The 19,840-nt window shown below is 43.1% G+C and overlaps 2 protein-coding genes across 2 annotated transcripts; one reads left to right on the forward strand and one right to left on the reverse strand.

The window, feature by feature from the left end:
• Positions 1-880: 880 nt before the first annotated feature.
• Positions 881-3,402, forward strand: LOC110868844 (pentatricopeptide repeat-containing protein At2g29760, chloroplastic). The gene has a single exon (XM_022118118.2). It carries the CDS (start codon positions 1,000-1,002, stop codon positions 3,247-3,249), a length of 2,250 nt encoding a protein of 749 aa, XP_021973810.1. The 5' UTR covers positions 881-999; the 3' UTR covers positions 3,250-3,402.
• Positions 3,403-3,726: 324 nt separating this feature from the next.
• On the reverse strand, positions 3,727-5,156 carry LOC110868852 (E3 ubiquitin-protein ligase AIRP2). The gene is made up of 5 exons (XM_022118125.2): positions 4,830-5,156; positions 4,604-4,754; positions 4,411-4,477; positions 4,097-4,331; positions 3,727-4,013 (listed from the first exon to the last, which is right to left on the reverse strand). The coding sequence occupies exons 1-5, from the start codon at positions 4,892-4,894 to the stop codon at positions 3,836-3,838; spliced, it is 696 nt and encodes a 231-aa protein (XP_021973817.1). The 5' UTR covers positions 4,895-5,156; the 3' UTR covers positions 3,727-3,835.
• Positions 5,157-19,840: the final 14,684 nt, after the last annotated feature.

Below are 19,840 nucleotides of genomic sequence, written 5' to 3' on the forward strand. Positions count from 1 at the left end.
CTCCGCCACTTAATGGACACTTTGTTAAAAGCGGTCCATTTTGATTTGATCATTTACCAATAACCCTGTTTTACTCTAAGACCATGCGTAGTGGGCGTGTTTCTTTTCAAAAAAAAAGCCCCCAAACACGCCTGATCACGCCAAGGCCCCACCCCCTTGGGCGTTATTTTCGGAAAAAAACCTCCGAAACGTGTTTTAAATCACACCAAAATGGAAAATTGTTGGCTAATCACATGCATCCTTCTTTTTCTTGGCAAATCCCCTTTTTTGGTTAGGGTGTAAGGGGCACTCCCCTAAGAGGGGAGTCCCCTCTCTTACGCATAACCAATCCTCGTGTGCCACGTCAACTCCCCTCTTAAACTCCCCTCACACCCTAAATTGATGGCGGCACTCCCCTCTTAGGTGACTTGGTTTTTTATTTAAAAAAAAAAAGAAAAATTTTCATTGGTTGATTGAATGGACCCCACCTTCTCTCTCCTCCCCTCTCTTCGGTGCCTCCTCACCGCTTTGGCTCCCCCATGCACCGGCAGCACCTCACCGTTCGGTGAGATCGGTCCCCGCATGGGGTCACCGATTGTGCCCCGGCCAGCCTTAGTTTTTTTATTTAAATCTTTACACCCCTTTTTAACATAATACTCACATCCTCACTACACCCATTTTAGAAAAAAACGCTCAATAATACCCCTTGCTGACTGGACTGCCACATGGCGAAAAACACCCAAGAGTGAGGGCATTATTCACCTTCCAACTACTCATGGTCTAATCCATGTTGAACTGAACCCCTTTTGCCACATGGCGAAAAACACCCAAGAGTGAGGGAACCCCTTTTCAAGTCATAAGTTCAAATACAACTTTAGAATAGAGTTTAAATGTGTTTTTTTTTTTTTCTTTTTTTTTTCTTGTGATGGTAAAACCCCAACAATAAACGACTCAACCGCCGGTATCAACTATCAACTATCAACTCAACAAGAATCAAGCTGATTATTACAGGCGGCAACCATGGCGGTCACAACCATGCCGCTGGTCTCCCTACCACCGCATCACCGCGCTTCTCCACCTCCTCCAACCACTCATATAACAACACTCAATAAAGACCGCTACTTTTCAAACCACCCAACAGTTTTACTCATCAACCAATCTTCAAATTCAAAACAACTCAAACAAATTCACGCCCAAATGCTCCGCAACGGCCTTTTCTACGACCCCTTTTCAGCCAGCACTCTCATTTCCGCTTTTGCTCTATCCCCATTACAAGACATTGATTATGCACATAAGTTGTTCGACGAAATGCCTGAACCAAATGTTTACACTTGGAACGTGCTCATTCGCGCTTATTCTTCGAGTCAAACCCCCATTCAAAGCCTCTTGATGTTTACCCAGATGATTAATTTGTATAAATCGTGTAATGAAGTGTCACCCAATAAGTTTACTTACCCTTTTGTGATCAAAGCAGCAGCTGAACTTTTGGATATTAGAGTTGGTAAAGTTATTCATGGGATGGTTGTTAAGATGTCACTTGGTTCAGATGTTTTCATACTTAATTCACTTATACATTTTTATGCATCATGTGGACATTTGGATTCCGCATATAGAGTGTTTATAAACATCCCTGTGAGGGATGTTGTGTCGTGGAATTCGATTATCACGGGTTTTGCACAGGGTGATCGTGCTGATGACGCGTTGAGGTTGTTTCATGAGATGCAAGGTGACGGGTTGAGACCGGATAATGTTACAATGATGAGTGTGTTAACCGCTTGTACAAAGAAGTTGGATTTAAAGTTTGGCAGATGGGTTCATTCGTACATCGAAAAGAATGGGATTAGAGGAAGCTTGAATTTAAACAACGCGTTGCTTGATATGTATGCGAAATGTGGAAGCGTAGAGGATGCACAGAAGCTGTTCGATAAAATGCCTGAGAAGGATATTGTGTCGTGGACGACGATGCTAGTTGGGTATGCGAAATCGGGTCATTACATCGCTGCCAGGAGGCATTTTGAGAGTATGCCTGATCAGGATATAGCTGCGTGGAACGCGTTAATATCGGCTTACGAACAAAGCGGTAACCCGAAAGAAGCTTTGGCTATTTTCAACGAGCTACAATTGACTAACAAAGCGGAACCGGATAATGTAACTCTTGTTAGCACTCTATCGGCTTGTGCGCAAGTGGGTGCGATGGATATGGGCGGTTGGATCCACGTGTATATCAAGAAACATAACATTAAACTCAGTCGTCACCTTATAACCTCACTGATTGACATGTATTCAAAATGTGGCGATTTAAATAAAGCGCTTGAGGTGTTTAATTCTTCTGATGATAAAGACGTGTTTATCTGGAGCGCGATGATTGCCGGTCTTGCAATGCATGGTCATGGACGAGACGCAATCGAACTTTTCGAGAAAATGCAAGAAGCTAACGTCAAACCTAACGGTGTCACTTTCACGAATTTACTATGCGCGTGTAGCCACACGGGCTTATTGCAAGAGGGTCGCGATTTCTTCAAGAAAATGGAGCCAGTTTACGGAATTACCCCTGGGGTTAAACACTACGCTTGCATGGTGGATATGCTCGGTCGTGCGGGTCATTTGGAAGAAGCGATAAATTTGATTAAAACGATGCCGATGCCTCCATTAGCTTCGGTTTACGGAGCTCTCTTAGGTGCGTGCAAACTTCATGGAAACGTAGAAGTTGCTGAACAAGCTAGTGCACGTTTGCTTGAACTGGAGCCGTGGAATCACGGTGCGTATGTTCTGTTATCGAACGTATACGCTAAAACGGGAAAATGGGATCAAGTTGCTAGTTTAAGAAAACGAATGAAAGACGTTGGGCTGAAGAAAGAACCGGGGTGTAGTTCAATCGAAGTCAATGGTGTTGTTCATGAGTTTATTGTAGGAGATAATACACACACGCAATCCAAACCAATATATGGAAAGTTGAACGAGGTTTTTGAGAAGTTAAAGTCGAACGGGTATGAACCGAATCGGTCTCAGGTGCTACAATGTGTTGAAGAAGAAGATATGCAAGAACAAGCGTTACATCTTCATAGCGAGAAGTTGGCCATTGCGTTTGGGCTCATTAGTCTGAAACAAAGTCAACCGATTCGGGTTATGAAAAATCTTCGTGTTTGTGGGGATTGCCATAATGTCGCGAAGTTGATTTCGAAGGTCTATGATAGAGAGATTTTGTTGAGGGATCGTTATAGGTTTCATCGTTTTAAAGCGGGGGAATGTTCATGTAAAGATTACTGGTAAATTATAGGTTTTAGGTATGCTTAGTATTGCAAGAACCGCTAGGCACTCGTCTGCCGGTGGGGTACCGATTAACGGTTAATCGGATTGGGATTTTATATGTAATTTTTGCAGTTTTATATGTATATACACACATTTTTATATGTACCTTTTTAACTAGACATGTTTTAACACCTTTGACCCATATTTTCAAGTAGATAAGATTGATTGCCGGAAATTATAAATCAACAATCTGGCCGGAATCGCTAGACTGCCACCGATTTTTGGCCAATTAGGACTGGATTTGACCATTGTTGACTGCCTACTGATAAATTGACCGATTTCATAAAAATTACTCGGTGAACCTCCGACTAGCGATTAATCGGCGACTCATCGGAGGCTATTTTATATTTTAGTTTTGGTTGCTCGGACATGGGATCGGGAAAGGCTAGAGCCGGTCCGTTTAGGATCGGGTCAACTTATTTGACTAGAAGATCAACATTTAGAATCCAATAATATGTAGATATATAGAATAGCAGAATTCAGGCTAAAGCCAGCAGGAATTACAGCTATAAATTTGCAAATATGTACAAACCTATTCTATTAATCTTTAGGAATTCAAAACAAAAGGCAATTTCTCTATGTACATGAACAATCTCTTTGTGTTTTCCTTCAAGATTATTGATAGATCAATTGTGTCACGCTCTTCGATATAAATCCATAGATCGGTTAACTTCACTCCTTTCAAACTTTCCCTACAAAAAGGGCATGAACGCGATCTCGCATGCCTGGTAAACAAAGAAAAGTAACGGGTCAAACAGGTCAACACTGAAAAAAAATCCAAATGTAACTTAGAAAAAGTATATCTTACCAATCGCGATAGCACTTCAAGCATAATGAATGGTTACAATTGGGCAACACCACTTTGCTATTAATCTCCATACAAATCCCGCATTCGGCCTCTCTTTCCACATCAGCATCCGATAATTTTTCCTTCTCAAAATCGTCCTTTCGTGAGTAGCTCGCCAACAACGTCTCCTTCTGTTTTCGCTCCTCCAAATCAGTAATCCCACTTTGAAGTTGCATTATTGAGGGAAACACAACACCTGTGTCACACATAAACTCCCACATTAACACAATAACAATTCTCATATGTCACACCATCATTTAATTCAAAATTCTCACCATAAAACTGCCTTATGCTTGCTTTTCTTTCATGAACATGCATAGTATTTTTCCCATTAGCACATATCTGTGTTTACATTTTTAGCAACAACTTTTAAACATAACATTAAATAATAAATAACCTAGTTATGTAATCATCATTCATCACACACAAAAAAGAAAAAAAAAGAAAAAAAAAAACATGAAAGTGTACCATATAAATGAAAACATGAATCAAACCAAGGGCTCCAGCAATCCTACAATCAACCCATGGGAACAAATAACAGAACAAAGCTGCAGCTGGACTAAAATACACTCTTAATTGAAGATAAGATCCGTCATCATCCTTAACTGAATTTACTGCCCTGAATAACATCACAAAACCATCAATTAAATTCACTATAATAACTCTTGATAGCTTTAAAATCATGATTACTTACTGGGTATTGGCGTGTTGAATATCGGCTTCGAGTGTTTTAAGTGAATCTTTGTATTTTTTGCCCATAATTTTGTGAAGGAAAAACAGAGCTAAAACCCCATGATGAATGATGATGAAACACCCGAGAATTTAGCAGTGGAATTTGGGAAAAGAAAGACACCCTTTTGAGGGTATTCAAACGCGGATTTCGATAGACATTGAAAATCCCAAATTACTGATTTCGATAAATCCACTTTTTTCTAGGAAAGATATGTTCACTCTGCTACGAGTTACGATTCTTATTTCGTACACACAACTTTACACTGTTTCTATTTTTTTCTTTCTTTTTAATCGAATAATTTATCTAAAGTTTTTTTAAACATCTAACAAAGCCAAGCCACCATGGTACATCAATTGGCAAAAGGCCAATCTTGGCGTTGGTGGCCTAGCCCGTCACTAATATCAAAGAAAACTCACCGCCTGAAGAATCATTGTAGTATACTAATACCCCGAATTGCGCATGACAGTTTGTCACAAATGAGACTGAATTGACGACCCTAGAAAGTCACCAGGGTATCACTAGAGCACCGCCCAATATCTCGTATATTTATGGGCAGACTCACATAGAGCGGGTCGGGGTCCCCAGACCCCAATGTTTTTAAAAAATTAGTAGATCCGGTGTATTAAATTTTACGGACCCTATAAATATAATTAGGTGGATATTATAGAAAGAAACGGAAAGCTGGTGTAGTGGTAAATACCTGTCTTTACCCGAAATTTTTAACATTTTGAACACAAAAAAAAAAAAAAAAAAAAATGGACCCCATTAGAAAAAAAAAATGTTGGGTCTGCCACTGCGTATATTGTGTTATATAAGGATGAGCTCGGTACCATCCGGTACCGAAAGAACCGGTACCGAAAATCCTCAAAAGTGGGTACCGGGACCGGTACTGAAGGGGTATGGTCCCAGATCTTGCGTCAACATCGACCGCGAGTGACCATTACCCTTATCAAAACCCCCACTAGCTAACAACCTACTTGTGTCCGTGCCGGAACGCGTCGACACAGTGGTTGAATCCAATCTGTCCAGTGATGGAGGAGGACTTACCTGGAATATGAGAACGGTATAGTGATGCGGCTGGCACCGCATCTGGTGTATGAAAACGGAAGTATTCACAACGATGCGGCCTGGCACCGCATCCAGTGAACACTTCTATCAATACAGAGAAGCTGGATAACAGTAACAGTCACCACAGATGACGATGCGGCCTGGCACCGCATCTCGCGTATTTCTTGATCAAAGAGTGAGACGCGGGAACATCTGCAGTTACCGCAAACAGCGATGCGGCTTGCACCGCACCCTGTCTACTCATCAAGTGGGACTGACACTATAGAGCAAGTAGCACCAATGACAGCCGCCTGTCAGGTCTACGTAAGCGACAGACTGACGTGGCGTCGCCTCCCCGGCTGACATGTCTGACACACCTGCAAAGGTGCAACATGCCGCCAGTCTATCCATCCACCTCCTCCTTCACTCCTCGGCTATAAATACCAACCCCAAACCAGGTTTGAGGTATCTCTTCACAACTCTCTCACTACTACTACTATCATACCTTGCTTCCCAAGCAGACTACTGATTCTCACGCCGGAGAGTGGTAACAAGGAGCACCCCCCACCCCATCCTCCTTGTTACGAGTCACGGTTTGTTTCCTTGTGCAGGAGATCAACCCACCGGTGATCCAGCCAGCGATCCTCGAGAGGAAGGGATTAACCTTTCTTGACGAGACCAGTGAGTTAACCCTGCCCGGTTAACCATTGTTTCATCATTGGCGCCCACCGCTACTCTTAGCACTTTTTGAACCATCCTTCTCCCTCTCAAAAGATCATGACTGATCACCAAAACAACACTGGGGATAACCAAAACCCCACAAACCCAGGGCCGGTAGGGGTTAATCCCTCAACCTCACACCCTGGACACATTGGCACGTCGACGCAAAGGGGTCCATCCCTTACGTTCGGACATGACCTATCACAGTACGCATCTGTGATCCCACCAGACATGGACCCTCATGCCTGGTATGACCATCAGGCAGCCCTGCTGGCCGCAACATACAACCGCGCTTGTACGGAAGCGCAAGTACAAGCTGGGCCTACCCCAGCACCGCACACCCCTGCGGTTCGTATTTTACAATACGAAGGCAGGGTACCCTCACGTCTACCCTCGAGAAGCAGACGTGAAGACCGCGGATCATCTTACTGTGATGTCCGCACAATAAATGACGATGATTCCTCATACGGGTCCCACAGCAGGGGGCCAGTATGTCACACCCTGGCTTTGCGGAAGTGTGGTTAATTTGGTGTGACTTCTTAATACCATAGCTTAATCATAACAAAGCTATATGAATTAAAAATATGCAAGATCATCCATTAAGTTTTGAAAACCAAATACAATACCATTGTTTTAACGGGATCGCACCCTAACAACCATAACCTTATCCAACAAACATTACAACCTCAAACATAACATAAACGTGGTTTAAGGACTGTGACTTGTCCAGGAAAGAGTCACATTCCCCAAACCCCGGATGACCTCGGAAACTAGTGCAGCGGGAAAACGTGCCATACCGTGCCAGATCTTTTAGTTCCCTGAAATACATGTAAGTTGAAAAATCAACAATAATGTTGAGCGAGTTCATGTGTAAGTGAGTAAATAAACCTTTGTATTTATCAAAATCCTGGTATGTAGCAAATAAGGAAAAAGAGATCACCAATGGTTTGCAAGGCCATTGATACGTGTGAAGTGCAAGTAGGAAGACTCAACCCTTGCGATTTTGCATCGGGGCACAAAGTCACCTCGAGGTCCGTTATGCTGGACTTGAGGTTGGGCTCGCTACACCTAGATAGATCTACCGCTTACGTCCCTCGGTCCTACAATGAGGATTAATGGCCTCCAGTTCCCGCCTACCCACTCACATGATCTAAGTAGTAATCCTCCTTACGCTAATCATACCATGTAAAAAGTACTCGTAATCATAGTAACATGTATTTCACCCCCGCAGTTTAGAAAACTGAAAACAGTTAAGAGAAAAGGGGGACATGAACTCACAGTCGGTGCGTCTCTACCAAGTACTCCAAATCAGGCGGCTGTGCAACGACCTACATGTGCTAATTCTATTAGACGGACGGCCGTGCCTTAGCTTTATAGTTTAAGTTTTTGGGAAATAGTTAGACAACTATTTCGGGTTTACTTTTCGTATGTACTTGGTAGTTAATCTCCTTCCCAAGGATGGGGGATTTAATACATGTGCGTTTGAATTATATCATTAAGTCTCACTTAATATATTTTTATTTCTAATTCCAAAATATAAATATTTTTCTCAAAAATATTATATTTTCCTTTCACAAATTTTCCCCAAAAATAATACGCGTTCATGAATATTTCCGTATAATGCGTAAGTTACGTTTTATCATTCGTGTGGTAATAGTAATTAACGGTGTAACTTATATAATTATCGTAGAGGCGTTCGTATTATTTTGGATCTGTTAACGTTCGTAAATATCATTTTTACTCTAAAAATAATATTTATGTATTTTCACAAAATAATCATAAACAGTGTGGTGAAAATATAAATATATATATTTATCACGTTTAGTTTTTGTGAAAATTCTCACCTCCGAATATTTGTAAATAAAGTCGAGGCGAAATATATTTTGAAAGCATGTCAAAAATAATTCTAACACTTGTAGTGTAAATATTTCTAAGTGTTAGGATTTTTAGAAAAATTTCGCCAGAGTTTCCTCTGTAACTGGAGGTGGCCACGCTTTCAAGCGTATCATTTTCTTTTACAAAATCAATTTCAACAACTTCTTTATTCAATCAAACAATTTCCAACACATCAACTAGTCGACAAGTATGTAAATCGCATAAGTACATGAACTTGTAATTTTTCCGAAACTATAGTGTAAATCCCATTATATTTTGTGGATCTTTATATAAAGTAATTTGATCTCGTAAAAACCTCGTTTTTAGAGTAATTCCATCTTTACAACTTCTCGTCATCTTTTACAAAGATTGTTATTTTGTCGAAACTTTTCATTTCACAAGTGTTTACACACTTGTGGTTTATAAAAACCATGCTTGTTAGTGTAAGATCTATCTTTAGAAAAACATGATTTTCTTGTCACTTGGTCCTTTGAAAATACCACTTGCAGATACGTAGATCCGCTAGTTTCAAACACTATTTTACAAGTAAAAATACTTTTACACAAGTTCATGTTTCTCGTGTGGTAGAGTTTCACCTTTTAACCCTTGTCTCATTCAAAACAAGCTTATGTCAAGATCCATGATCTTAACCAAACCGGGTTAAATGGTGATCCGAGCTACCACAACGTAGATCGGGTCTAAGTAACCACAAATTTCAGTTACTACAACTTTTACACCACTTATGTGCTATTAACCAACAATATTCATGTTTTTAGTAGACTTTTATGCTTCAAAAGGTAAGTTTCCGCATTTTAACCGTTACATAACTTATTAACCACTTTAGAATAGTTCGAGAGAGTGTTTTAAGTATTATACCTCTAGCTCAAGGCTAGGGAAGAATCTATGCGAAAAAGAGGTGGATAAAAGCTAGGTAGAGAGGTCCTTCGCCTTCCGTTTGCTCCAAGACTCCTAATGCGTGACCCGTAACACTTGTATAACCTTGGAATGTGGAGATCAAGAGCCGAAAATGGATGGATGTGTGTGTGTGTGTTCGGCCGTGAGCTTGGGAGCAAGAGGGAGAGAGTTGTGAAGTGTGTTGTGTGATGATAATGTTCATGAGTGATTAAGCTTAATCTTATAGGCAATTTGGATAGTTTTAACCAATGGTCACCATGTCTCCTTGATACTACGCATAAGAGATTAAACAAATCAAGTTAGTACAAGGTGTGTCCCCCCTAGTTTGGGGCCGGTTAGGATGGGGGGGGGGTCTTGGTCCGATTCCAACAAGTTAGTTAGGTATTAGTTAGGTTAAACCAAGTTAGTTTAGGGATTAACTTGGTTAGTGGTGTGTTGTGCTTTAATGCGGGTGTTAGGGTGTTCAGGGGCCCTAACTAGCTCAGAAAAAGATCAATATTGTTAACGTCAATATTTTGATGTTCCGGGTATAGTCCGGTTGTTCGGTTGGATAGTAATCCGTTAAAGCGCTTAATAAAGCTTTTAAGTGTCGTTAATAACATTTTTAGTGACACAACTTATTCTTCAAAGTGTCAGGAATATTTCCTCATTTTTTGGCACTTTATTAGTTAGCCAGAAGCTGAAATGTAAATTAAAGTGCTGTGTTTTGTGCTTAGTGTACGTTTTAGGCACATCCAGTCATCGTAACTTATTCCTAGAGACGCAGTTCTACAACCCTTGTATCCCTACACTCACTATGGGTGTAGTAAAATATTTCTGGCTCATACAGGCCTTAGAGGCAGTGTCTGCCTGATGCTGGCTTTATCAGCATGTTCAATAGGTTATCCGTTCATAGTGCTACTGTGCTTTTGTGCATCATGTTTGTCACTAGAGTTCAGTATGTAAATAATGTAGTGACGAAAATCAAAGTATGATGCAGATGTGTACAAGTATCAACAGTCAGGTAGCAGTTCATCAGTAATTTCAAGTAAGCACAGTAATTAAGCAACAATTAATTATTAATTAAATCGTACGGATACCTGGTTTAGTGAGGGTTGTCACATTCTCCCCCCGTTAGAAAAATTTCGTCCCGAAATTTTAAGCTCTGCTTGAAGAGGCAGGGTTCTTAGGAAATAAGTGGGGGTATTTCTCTTTCATTCGGTCCTCACGCTCCGAGGTGAATTCAGGACCATGTCGGGCATTCCAACGAACCTTGACGAGCTTGACACTGCTCCGGCGGGTCTTGTTAACTTTCCAATCCGTGACCTCAACAGGTTCTTCAACGAAGTGGAGCGTGTCATCAACATGAATTTCGTCGGTAGGAATGGCAACGGTATCTTGAGTTGGACTCCTCTTCAGATTGGACACATGAAATGTATCGTGAACACCATTCAGTTCGGCAGGTAGGTCCAACTTGTATGCTACGGTCCCAATTCTTTCCAAAATCCTGAAAGGACCAATGTATCGCGGATTCAACTTCCCACGCTTCCCAAAGCGTGCCACCCCCTTCCAGGGTGATACCTTCAACAAAACCATATCTCCAACCTCAAACTCTAGAGGTTTCCTGCTTCGATCTGCGTAGGCTTTCTGCCGGTCACGAGCCGCACTGATGCGATCTCGGATCTGTGCAATCTTGTCGGTGGTTTCCTGGACTACTTCAGGACCAACCAATTGCCTATCACCGGCGTCAGACCAACAGAGCGGTGATCTGCACTTGCGCCCATATAAAGCCTCGAATGGCGCGGCACCAATACTGGTGTGGTAGCTGTTGTTGTATGAGAATTCAACCAAAGGCAAATGCTTATCCCAGCTACCGCCCAAATCCATAACACATGCTCTCAGCATGTCCTCCAACGTCTGAATCGTCCGCTCGCTTTGACCGTCGGTCTGTGGGTGAAACGCGGTGCTCATACTCAACTTCGAGCCAAAAGCTTCTTGGAAGGATTGCCATATCCTTGACACGAACCTTCCGTCTCTATCGGAGATGATCGAGAGAGGTACTCCATGGCGTGAAACAATCTCTCTCATGTAGATTTCAGCCAGCTTGCTCGTATTATCCTTTTCTCGGATAGGCAAGAAGTGTGCTGACTTCGTTAATCGGTCCACTATCACCCAGATAGTGTCATGGCCAACAAAATCCATGGAGATTTGTTCCCACTTCCACTTGGGGATCTCTGGTTGTTGCAGAAGTCCTGAAGGCTTCTGGTATTCCGCCTTAACCTTGGCGCATGTTAAACACTTGCTCACATAAACAGCAACATCGCCTTTCATCCTAGGCCACCAATAATAATCTTTAAGATCCTGGTACATCTTATCCGCTCCAGGGTGGATAGAGTACCGCGACTTGTGAGCTTCATCGAAAATAACCTTTCTTAAACCTCCAAACAAAGGAACCCAAATCCTCTTCTCAAAACACAACGTTCCTTCCTTGTTTGGTATCAATAACTTCTCCATCCCACGGAGATACTCTTCTCCAAGGTTTCTTTCCTTGAGGGCTTCTTTCTGCGCGGCACGAATGCGCAAGGAAAGATCGGTCTGAATAATCATCTCCATAGCCCTAACCCTTATGGGCTTGATTCTCTCTTTTTGACTTAGGGCATCGGCGACCACATTCGCCTTCCCTGGATGATACTTTATCTCGCAGTCGTAGTCATTCAACAGCTCTACCCATCGTCTTTGCCTCATATTCAACTCCTTCTGGTTGAATATGTGCTGGAGGCTCTTGTGATCTGTGAAGATTGTGCACTTCGTACCATAAAGGTAGTGTCTCCAGATCTTTAAGGCAAAAACCACTGCGCCAAGCTCCAAATCGTGTGTGGTATAGTTCTTTTCGTGCACTTTCAGCTGTCGCGATGCGTAGGCAATAACCTTTTGGCGTTGCATCAACACACAACCCAATCCTTGACGCGAAGCGTCGCAGTATACCACGAAATCATCTGTACCTTCCGGTAGAGCTAAGATTGGCGCGTTGCAAAGCTTATCTTTCAATACCTGAAACGCTTCTTCCTGTTTGATTCCCCAATCAAACTTCTTGTCCTTCTGAGTGAGGAGCGTCAATGGTTGAGCGATCTTTGAAAAATTCTCAATGAATCTTCGGTAATAGCCAGCCAAACCCAAGAATTGCCGAATCTCGGTTGGCGTCTTTGGCGTTTCCCAATCCTTGATCGCCTCGATCTTGGTTGGATCCACGTGGATTTCATTTCCATTTACCACGTGCCCAAGGAATTGCACCTCTCGTAGCCAAAACTCACACTTAGAGAACTTGGCATACAACTGTTCCTTCTTCAGCAGTTCCAGAATGGCTCTAAGATGCTGCTCGTGCTCAGCCTTCGTCTTTGAATAGATCAAAATATCATCGATGAATACAATCACGAACTTATCCAAGTACGGCTTACAAACTCGATTCATTAGATCCATGAACACTGCAGGTGCGTTTGTCAGACCAAATGGCATAACGAGAAACTCGTAGTGCCCATAACGGGTTCTGAAGGCTGTCTTCGGGATACTCTCCTCTTGTATCCTTAGCTGATGGTAACCAGATCGCAAATCGATCTTCGAATAGAAGCTTGAACCTTGAAGTTGGTCGAACAGATCATCAATCCTTGGCAGAGGATACCTATTCTTGATCGTCAGCTTGTTCAACTCTCTGTAGTCAATGCACATACGGAAACTACCGTCCTTCTTCTTGACAAATAGGACCGGAGCTCCCCAAGGCGAGAAGCTTGGTCGGATAAATCCCTTGTCTAGCAACTCTTGAAGTTGTGTCGACAGTTCTTGCATCTCAGACGGAGCAAGTCTATAAGGAGCCTTAGCCACAGGCGCGGCGCCTGGAACTAAGTCAATGCGGAACTCCACTTGCCTTTGAGGCGGCAAGCCAGGTAAATCTTCTGGGAAGACTTCTGGGTATTCCCTCACGACAGGGATGTCTTCGATCTTTGGTTCTTCAGCTTTCTTATCCACAATGTGTGCCAGAAAAGCAACACATCCTTTCTGCAAACACTTTCTTGCTTTCAGGCAGCTAATAATCCTCAACGGCGTCCCACGCTTTTCTCCGTGTACCACAATGGTCTCACCATCTTCGGTCGGGATACGAACGACATTCTCATGACAAACTATCTCGGCCTTGTTACTTGATAACCAATCCATTCCTACTACCACGTCGAAGCTTCCCAACTGGACTGGTAGTAGATCTAGAGCGAACTCACGCTCTCCCAATTCGATTACGCAGCCTCGAATCACTTCGTTAGCTTCTACTAACTTCCCATTCGCCAATTCGATCGAGTACGGAACATCTAATTTACTAGCGGCTAAACCAAGCATATTCTTAAATTCTAACGACACGAAGCTAAAATCGGCGCCAGTATCAAATAAAACGGATGCATAGCGTTGGTTTATAGGGAATGTACCAGTGACAACATTGGGATCCTGGCGCTTCCCTTGCTTCCATGTTGAAAACCCTTCCGCGGGCTTGGTTCAACTCTGGGCAATTCCTTTTGTAGTGCCCAATATCGCCGCAGTTGAAGCATCCGGGCCTCTGCCCATTACCACCACCGTTTCCAACTTGATTGTTCCTCTGGTTACGATTTATGGCGCCCGCTTGGTTAGCATGATTGACCCGATTCCCATCACCTCCATTGTTTCCTTGTGGCCGATTCCCAATACCACCACGATTATTTCTATTCCCAAATCCTCCTTGGCCCCCCCGGCCAGCATTAGCCCAACAAGAATCCTTCGAATGACCAGTCTTTCTACAAGCTTCGCATACTTTTGGCCCGCATCGGCCAGAGTGATGGCGTTGGCAAGAATTACACTTGGGATGTGCACCCATATATCCCTTACCTTTCCTCCTACCACCAGCTGTATCCTGAGCTGGCGTGTTTTGCTCTCCTTTCTTAACCACCACCCCGGTGCCCTGCTTGAAGTTTGAAAACTTCCGCTTGTTTCCCCCTGATGACTCCACATGAGTCTCCTTCTTCTTAGGCTCTACTTCATCAAACTTGTTCAAACGAATTGCCTCCTCTGTGAGAGCCACGCTCAAATCAATGGCTTCAGTGATAGTCGCGGGTTTGGAGGAGGTCACCATGCTTATGATTTGAGGAGCCAATCCCCAAATGAAACGTTCAATTCTTTTGAACTCAGGAGTGACCATGTAGGGTACCACATGCGACAAGTCGTGAAACCTCTGAACGTACTCAGCTATCTTTGAACCTTCCATTTTCAAATGCCAGAACTCGGTCTCCAATCTCTGGATTTCAGCGCGGGAGCAGTACTTTTTGCGCATGAGTTCCTTCAGTTCGGTCCAGGTCAGCGCGTAGGCAGCAGCTTCGCCAAGTGTCTGTACTTGCAGATTCCACCAGGATAGGGCTCCATCCAAAAATAGCCCAGAGATATAAGTGACTTGCTGATCCAGCGCGCATTTGCTCATGCGAAGTACAGATTCAGTTTTCTCAGCCGAGCGAACAAAGGAGACAGCACCTCCTGTGCCATCGAAGTTCACGGGCTTGCAGTCTAAGAACTGCTTGTAGGTGCACCCTGCACATACATTATAACATATGATTGGCATTAGCATTTCTGCTAAGGAAATCCATTTAGGTCATGGTATGTCTTAATGACTTAGGGTTACCATGAGGTGGATTGTTGTTGTTGCCAGTGTTGCCAGAGTTGCTTCCACTCATCCCTCCTTGAGAGGCAGCATATTGAGCAATGGCAGCAGCAATGACTTGCTGTAGTTCTTCCTGAGTCGTAGGCATTTGCTGTTGTTGACGTCTTGGCGGCATCTTCTAAAGATGTGTTTACGTCGGTCAGGCCATAGTGAAGCGCACGAATATAGTAATAGTAATAGTACATAACTTCTCATGTTATCAATATATCACAAATACCGATCACACAACATCCCATGTCACAAATATTATACGCACAACATCCCATGTCATAATAATATAAATAAGCAATCAAGCGAATCAAATGTGATGAGAATACTGCGATTGCTATATATCGAGACCACGTAGTAAGTGTATCAGTACATCACTGTGTCATACAATCATCAATCAACTAGGGGCTACATCACCCCTGTCCAAAAACTATATCAAGTCAGTGTCAAATACATCAACAAAAGTCAGAATCATCATGTAGTTTCCAAAAAGGCTGTGCAGTCAAAAGCAATCGCGGTCCTCTCACCAACGTCTACCCAAACAGTACTGATGAGCTCTATACAGATGGCGGTGGGGGAGGGGGAAAGTGAGTGTAAAACAAACGACGTAACTGGAGCCAGTCCTCCTCCATGGCTCTCTGAGTACGGATGAACGAAGCGACCTGCTGCTCTAAAGCAAAGAGGCGTGCAGCATAATCTGGGGGTACAGGTCGAGAAGGCTGCAAAGGAGAGTGTGTCTGACCATGGCACGAACATGGTGGCAGCTGAGCTCTCTCAAGCTCCTGGATACGCTGCGTGTGTGACTCGTGCTGAAAAACGAAAGACATCAAAACGTCCTCTATAGTGTGTCCCACATGGAACGGATGGTAAGGATCAGTCGGTGGCATGACAGGTGGTGAGGACCAGAGCAAAGGCTCACTGGTGGGGTCAAAAGGTGCCACATGAAACGGTGAAGCAGAGGGTAACACAGGTGGAAACTGTGGCATGAAAGGAACAGACATCGGTACATGCCCAAAAGGATGGGCTGAAGAACCCTCTCCAGGCCTCGCTGGAGGTACAAACTGAGGAACCTGAAAAGAAAAATCAACATGTCGTGTATCAGTGTGGTGTGGGGGAATAGGTGGAACATCCTCATCAGCAGGAATCCACCCGTGCTGTGCGTGCTCGTCCGGTGGATCCATGTGTGCCGCGAACAGTGCATGCTCGGGCTCTAGTGGAACGGGATCAGGTGGGGGAGCAACAATAGGGTGAACGGGTGCAATGTGATCGACAGGATGGTCAACAGGTATATCAGCAATAAGAGGTGGATCGACATGGTCGGCAGCAATCACATGATCACCCTCCAGATGATCATCGACAGGCGGGTCAGCTAGAACAGGCTCAACAGGGATGCCAACATGTACGGGGTCATGCTCAGGCATAGGATCTAAAGCAGCTGCCTGCTCAGGAGCCAAGGCAGGCTCAGGGTCATCAAAAGCCATCTCGAAATCGAACTCGGGGTCAATAGGATCGACTGGATCAGCTGGATCCTCCATGGGCTGATCCATCGGGACAAACTCAATATCATGATCCGGGTCGAATCCCGGGGGAAAGATAGGATCAGAATCCTCTATGTCACATCATGGTCAAACGCAAAGCTGGGAATAGGTGCGGCAGAGGATGCCTGGTCAGGATCCGAATCGTGTGCAAAGTGCTGTGCGCTCACCTCGTGAGATGGTGCGGATGCCACAGACTCAAAGGAGTCTGGGACCGGTGAATGCGCGGGTGAGTCCTCGGCAGGAGCACCAGCGATCATCAGAAGGTCGCCAGCGGGAAGAAGGGCTGCGTCCGGGATCTCATCCTCGATAGGCTCATCCTCAAACAGATCAATATCGCCGTCAGCCTCGGCGTCAACAAGTAAGTCATATGCTGGATAAACGGCTAAAGGTATAGGAGCCGGAATCTCTACTAATGGTAGGTACTCAACGGGAGGGCCATCTGCAGGCTCATCAGCACCCTCAGGTAGTGCGAAGGGCTGAAAATCGTCCTCGTCAGTGCTGGTGTAGTCAGAAGTGTGCACCTCGTGCTCTGAGGATGGGAGGTCATCAGATACTATAGGTATAGGTCTGGTGGTGTCCGAATCGCCGGTACCGGGCGAGTCCATGAGTCTGTATCATAAACACAAATATGCACAAATAATCAGTCATACAATCAAGTAATCACATAAGTCACCAAGTAGGAAATCACATAATCCTCCTAGTCCCACTAGCCTCCCAGTCTCCTAGACTGACATTCCTAGTCCCACTAGCCAAATTCTTCCCAGTCTCTAAGACTGCTCTATCATCTACCTCGACCTCCTAGATCGAGCCTCGGCCTCCATGACCGAGCCTCAGCCTTCATGACTGAGCCTACTCTTCCTAGTCTCACTAGCCATCTACCTCGATCTCTAAGATCGAGCCTCGGCCTCCAAGACCGAGCCTCAGCCTCCAAGACTGAGCCTAAAATAATAAACATCTACCTCGATCTCTAAGATCGAGCCTCGGCCTCCAAGACCGAGCCTCAGCCTCCAAGACCGAGCCTCAGCCTCCAAGACTGAGCCTAAAAATAAATAAAGGAAATGTGCTCAACATTTGTTTACAAAAAGGTTTTGGATCTGGACTTAAGTGGTATGCAGTAAAAATGTTTTCGTGAGAGCCCTAGTGATCATAGTCTAGACTCGAGAAAGAATCCTAGTTCGCTATGATCAGAGCTCTGATACCAAGCTGTCACACCCTGGCTTTGCGGAAGCGTGGTTAACTTGGTGTGACTTCTTAATACCATAGCTTAATCATAACAAAGCTATATGAATTAAAAATATGCAAGATCATCCATTAAGTTTTGAAAACCAAATACAATACCATTGTTTTAACGGGATCGCACCCTAACAACCATAACCTTATCCAACAAACATTACAACCTCAAACATAACATAAACATGGTTTAAGGACTGTGACTTGTCCAGGAAAGAGTCACATTCCCCAAACCCCGGATGACTTCGGAAACTAGTGCAGCGGGAAAACGTGCCATACCGTGCCAGATCTTTTAGTTCCCTGAAATACATGTAAGTTGAAAAATCAACAATAATGTTGAGCGAGTTCATGTGTAAGTGAGTAAATAAACCTTTGTATTTATCAAAATCCTGGTATGTAGCAAATAAGGAAAAAGAGATCACCAATGGTTTGCAAGGCCATTGATACGTGTGAAGTGCAAGTAGGAAGACTCAACCCTTGCGATTTTGCGTCGGGGCACAAAGTCACCTCGAGGTCCGTTATGCTGGACCTGAGGTTGGGCTCGCTACACCCAGATAGATCTACCGCTTACGTCCCTCGGTCCTACAATGAGGATTAATGGCCTCCAGTTCCCGCCTACCCACTCACATGATCTAAGTAGTAACCCTCCTTACGCTAATCATACCATGTAAAAAGTACTCGTAATCATAGTAACATGTATTTCACCCCCGCAGTTTAGAAAACTGAAAACAGTTAAGAGAAAAGGGGGACATGAACTCACAGTCGGTGCGTCTCTACCAAGTACTCCAGATCAGGCGGCTGTGCAACGACCTACATGTGATAATTCTATTAGACGGACGGCCGTGCCTTAGCTTTATAGTTTAAGTTTTTGAGAAATAGTTAGACAACTATTTCGGGTTTACTTTTCGTATGTACTTGGTAGTTAATCTCCTTCCCAAGGATGGGGGATTTAATACATGTGCGTTTGAATTATATCATTAAGTCTCACTTAATATATTTTTATTTCTAATTCCAAAATATAAATATTTTTCTCAAAAATATTATATTTTCCTTTCACAAATTTTCCCCAAAAATAATACGCGTTCATGAATATTTCCGTATAATGCGTAAGTTACGTTTTATCATTCGTGTGGTAATAGTAATTACCGGTGTAACTTATATAATTATCGTAGAGGCGTTCGTATTATTTTGGATCTGTTAACGTTCGTAAATATCATTTTTACTCTAAAAATAATATTTATGTATTTTCACAAAATAATCATAAACAGTGTGGTGAAAATATAAATATATATATTTATCACGTTTAGTTTTTGTGAAAATTCCCACCTCCGAATATTTGTAAATAAAGTCGAGGCGAAATATATTTTGAAAGCATGTCAAAAATAATTCTAACACTTGTAGTGTAAATATTTCTAAGTGTTAGGATTTTTAGAAAAATTTCGCCAGAGTTTCCTCTGTAACCGGAGGTGGCCACGCTTTCAAGCGTATCATTTTCTTTTACAAAATCAATTTCAACAACTTCTTTATTCAATCAAACAATTTCCAACACATCAACTAGTCGACAAGTATGTAAATCGCATAAGTACATGAACTTGTAATTTTTCCGAAACTATAGTGTAAATCCCATTATATTTTGTGGATCTTTATATAAAGTAATTTGATCTCGTAAAAACCTCGTTTTTAGAGTAATTCCATCTTTACAACTTCTCGTCATCTTTTACAAAGATTGTTATTTTGTCGAAACTTTTCATTTCACAAGTGTTTACACACTTGTGGTTTATAAAAACCATGCTTGTTAGTGTAAGATCTATCTTTAGAAAAACATGATTTTCTTGTCACTTGGTCCTTTGAAAATACCACTTGCAGATACGTAGATCCGCTAGTTTCAAACACTATTTTACAAGTAAAAATACTTTTACACAAGTTCATGTTTCTCGTGTGGTAGAGTTTCACCTTTT

Source organism: Helianthus annuus, chromosome 1, assembly GCF_002127325.2.
Source record: "Helianthus annuus cultivar XRQ/B chromosome 1, HanXRQr2.0-SUNRISE, whole genome shotgun sequence".
Taxonomy (NCBI): domain Eukaryota; kingdom Viridiplantae; phylum Streptophyta; class Magnoliopsida; order Asterales; family Asteraceae; genus Helianthus; species Helianthus annuus.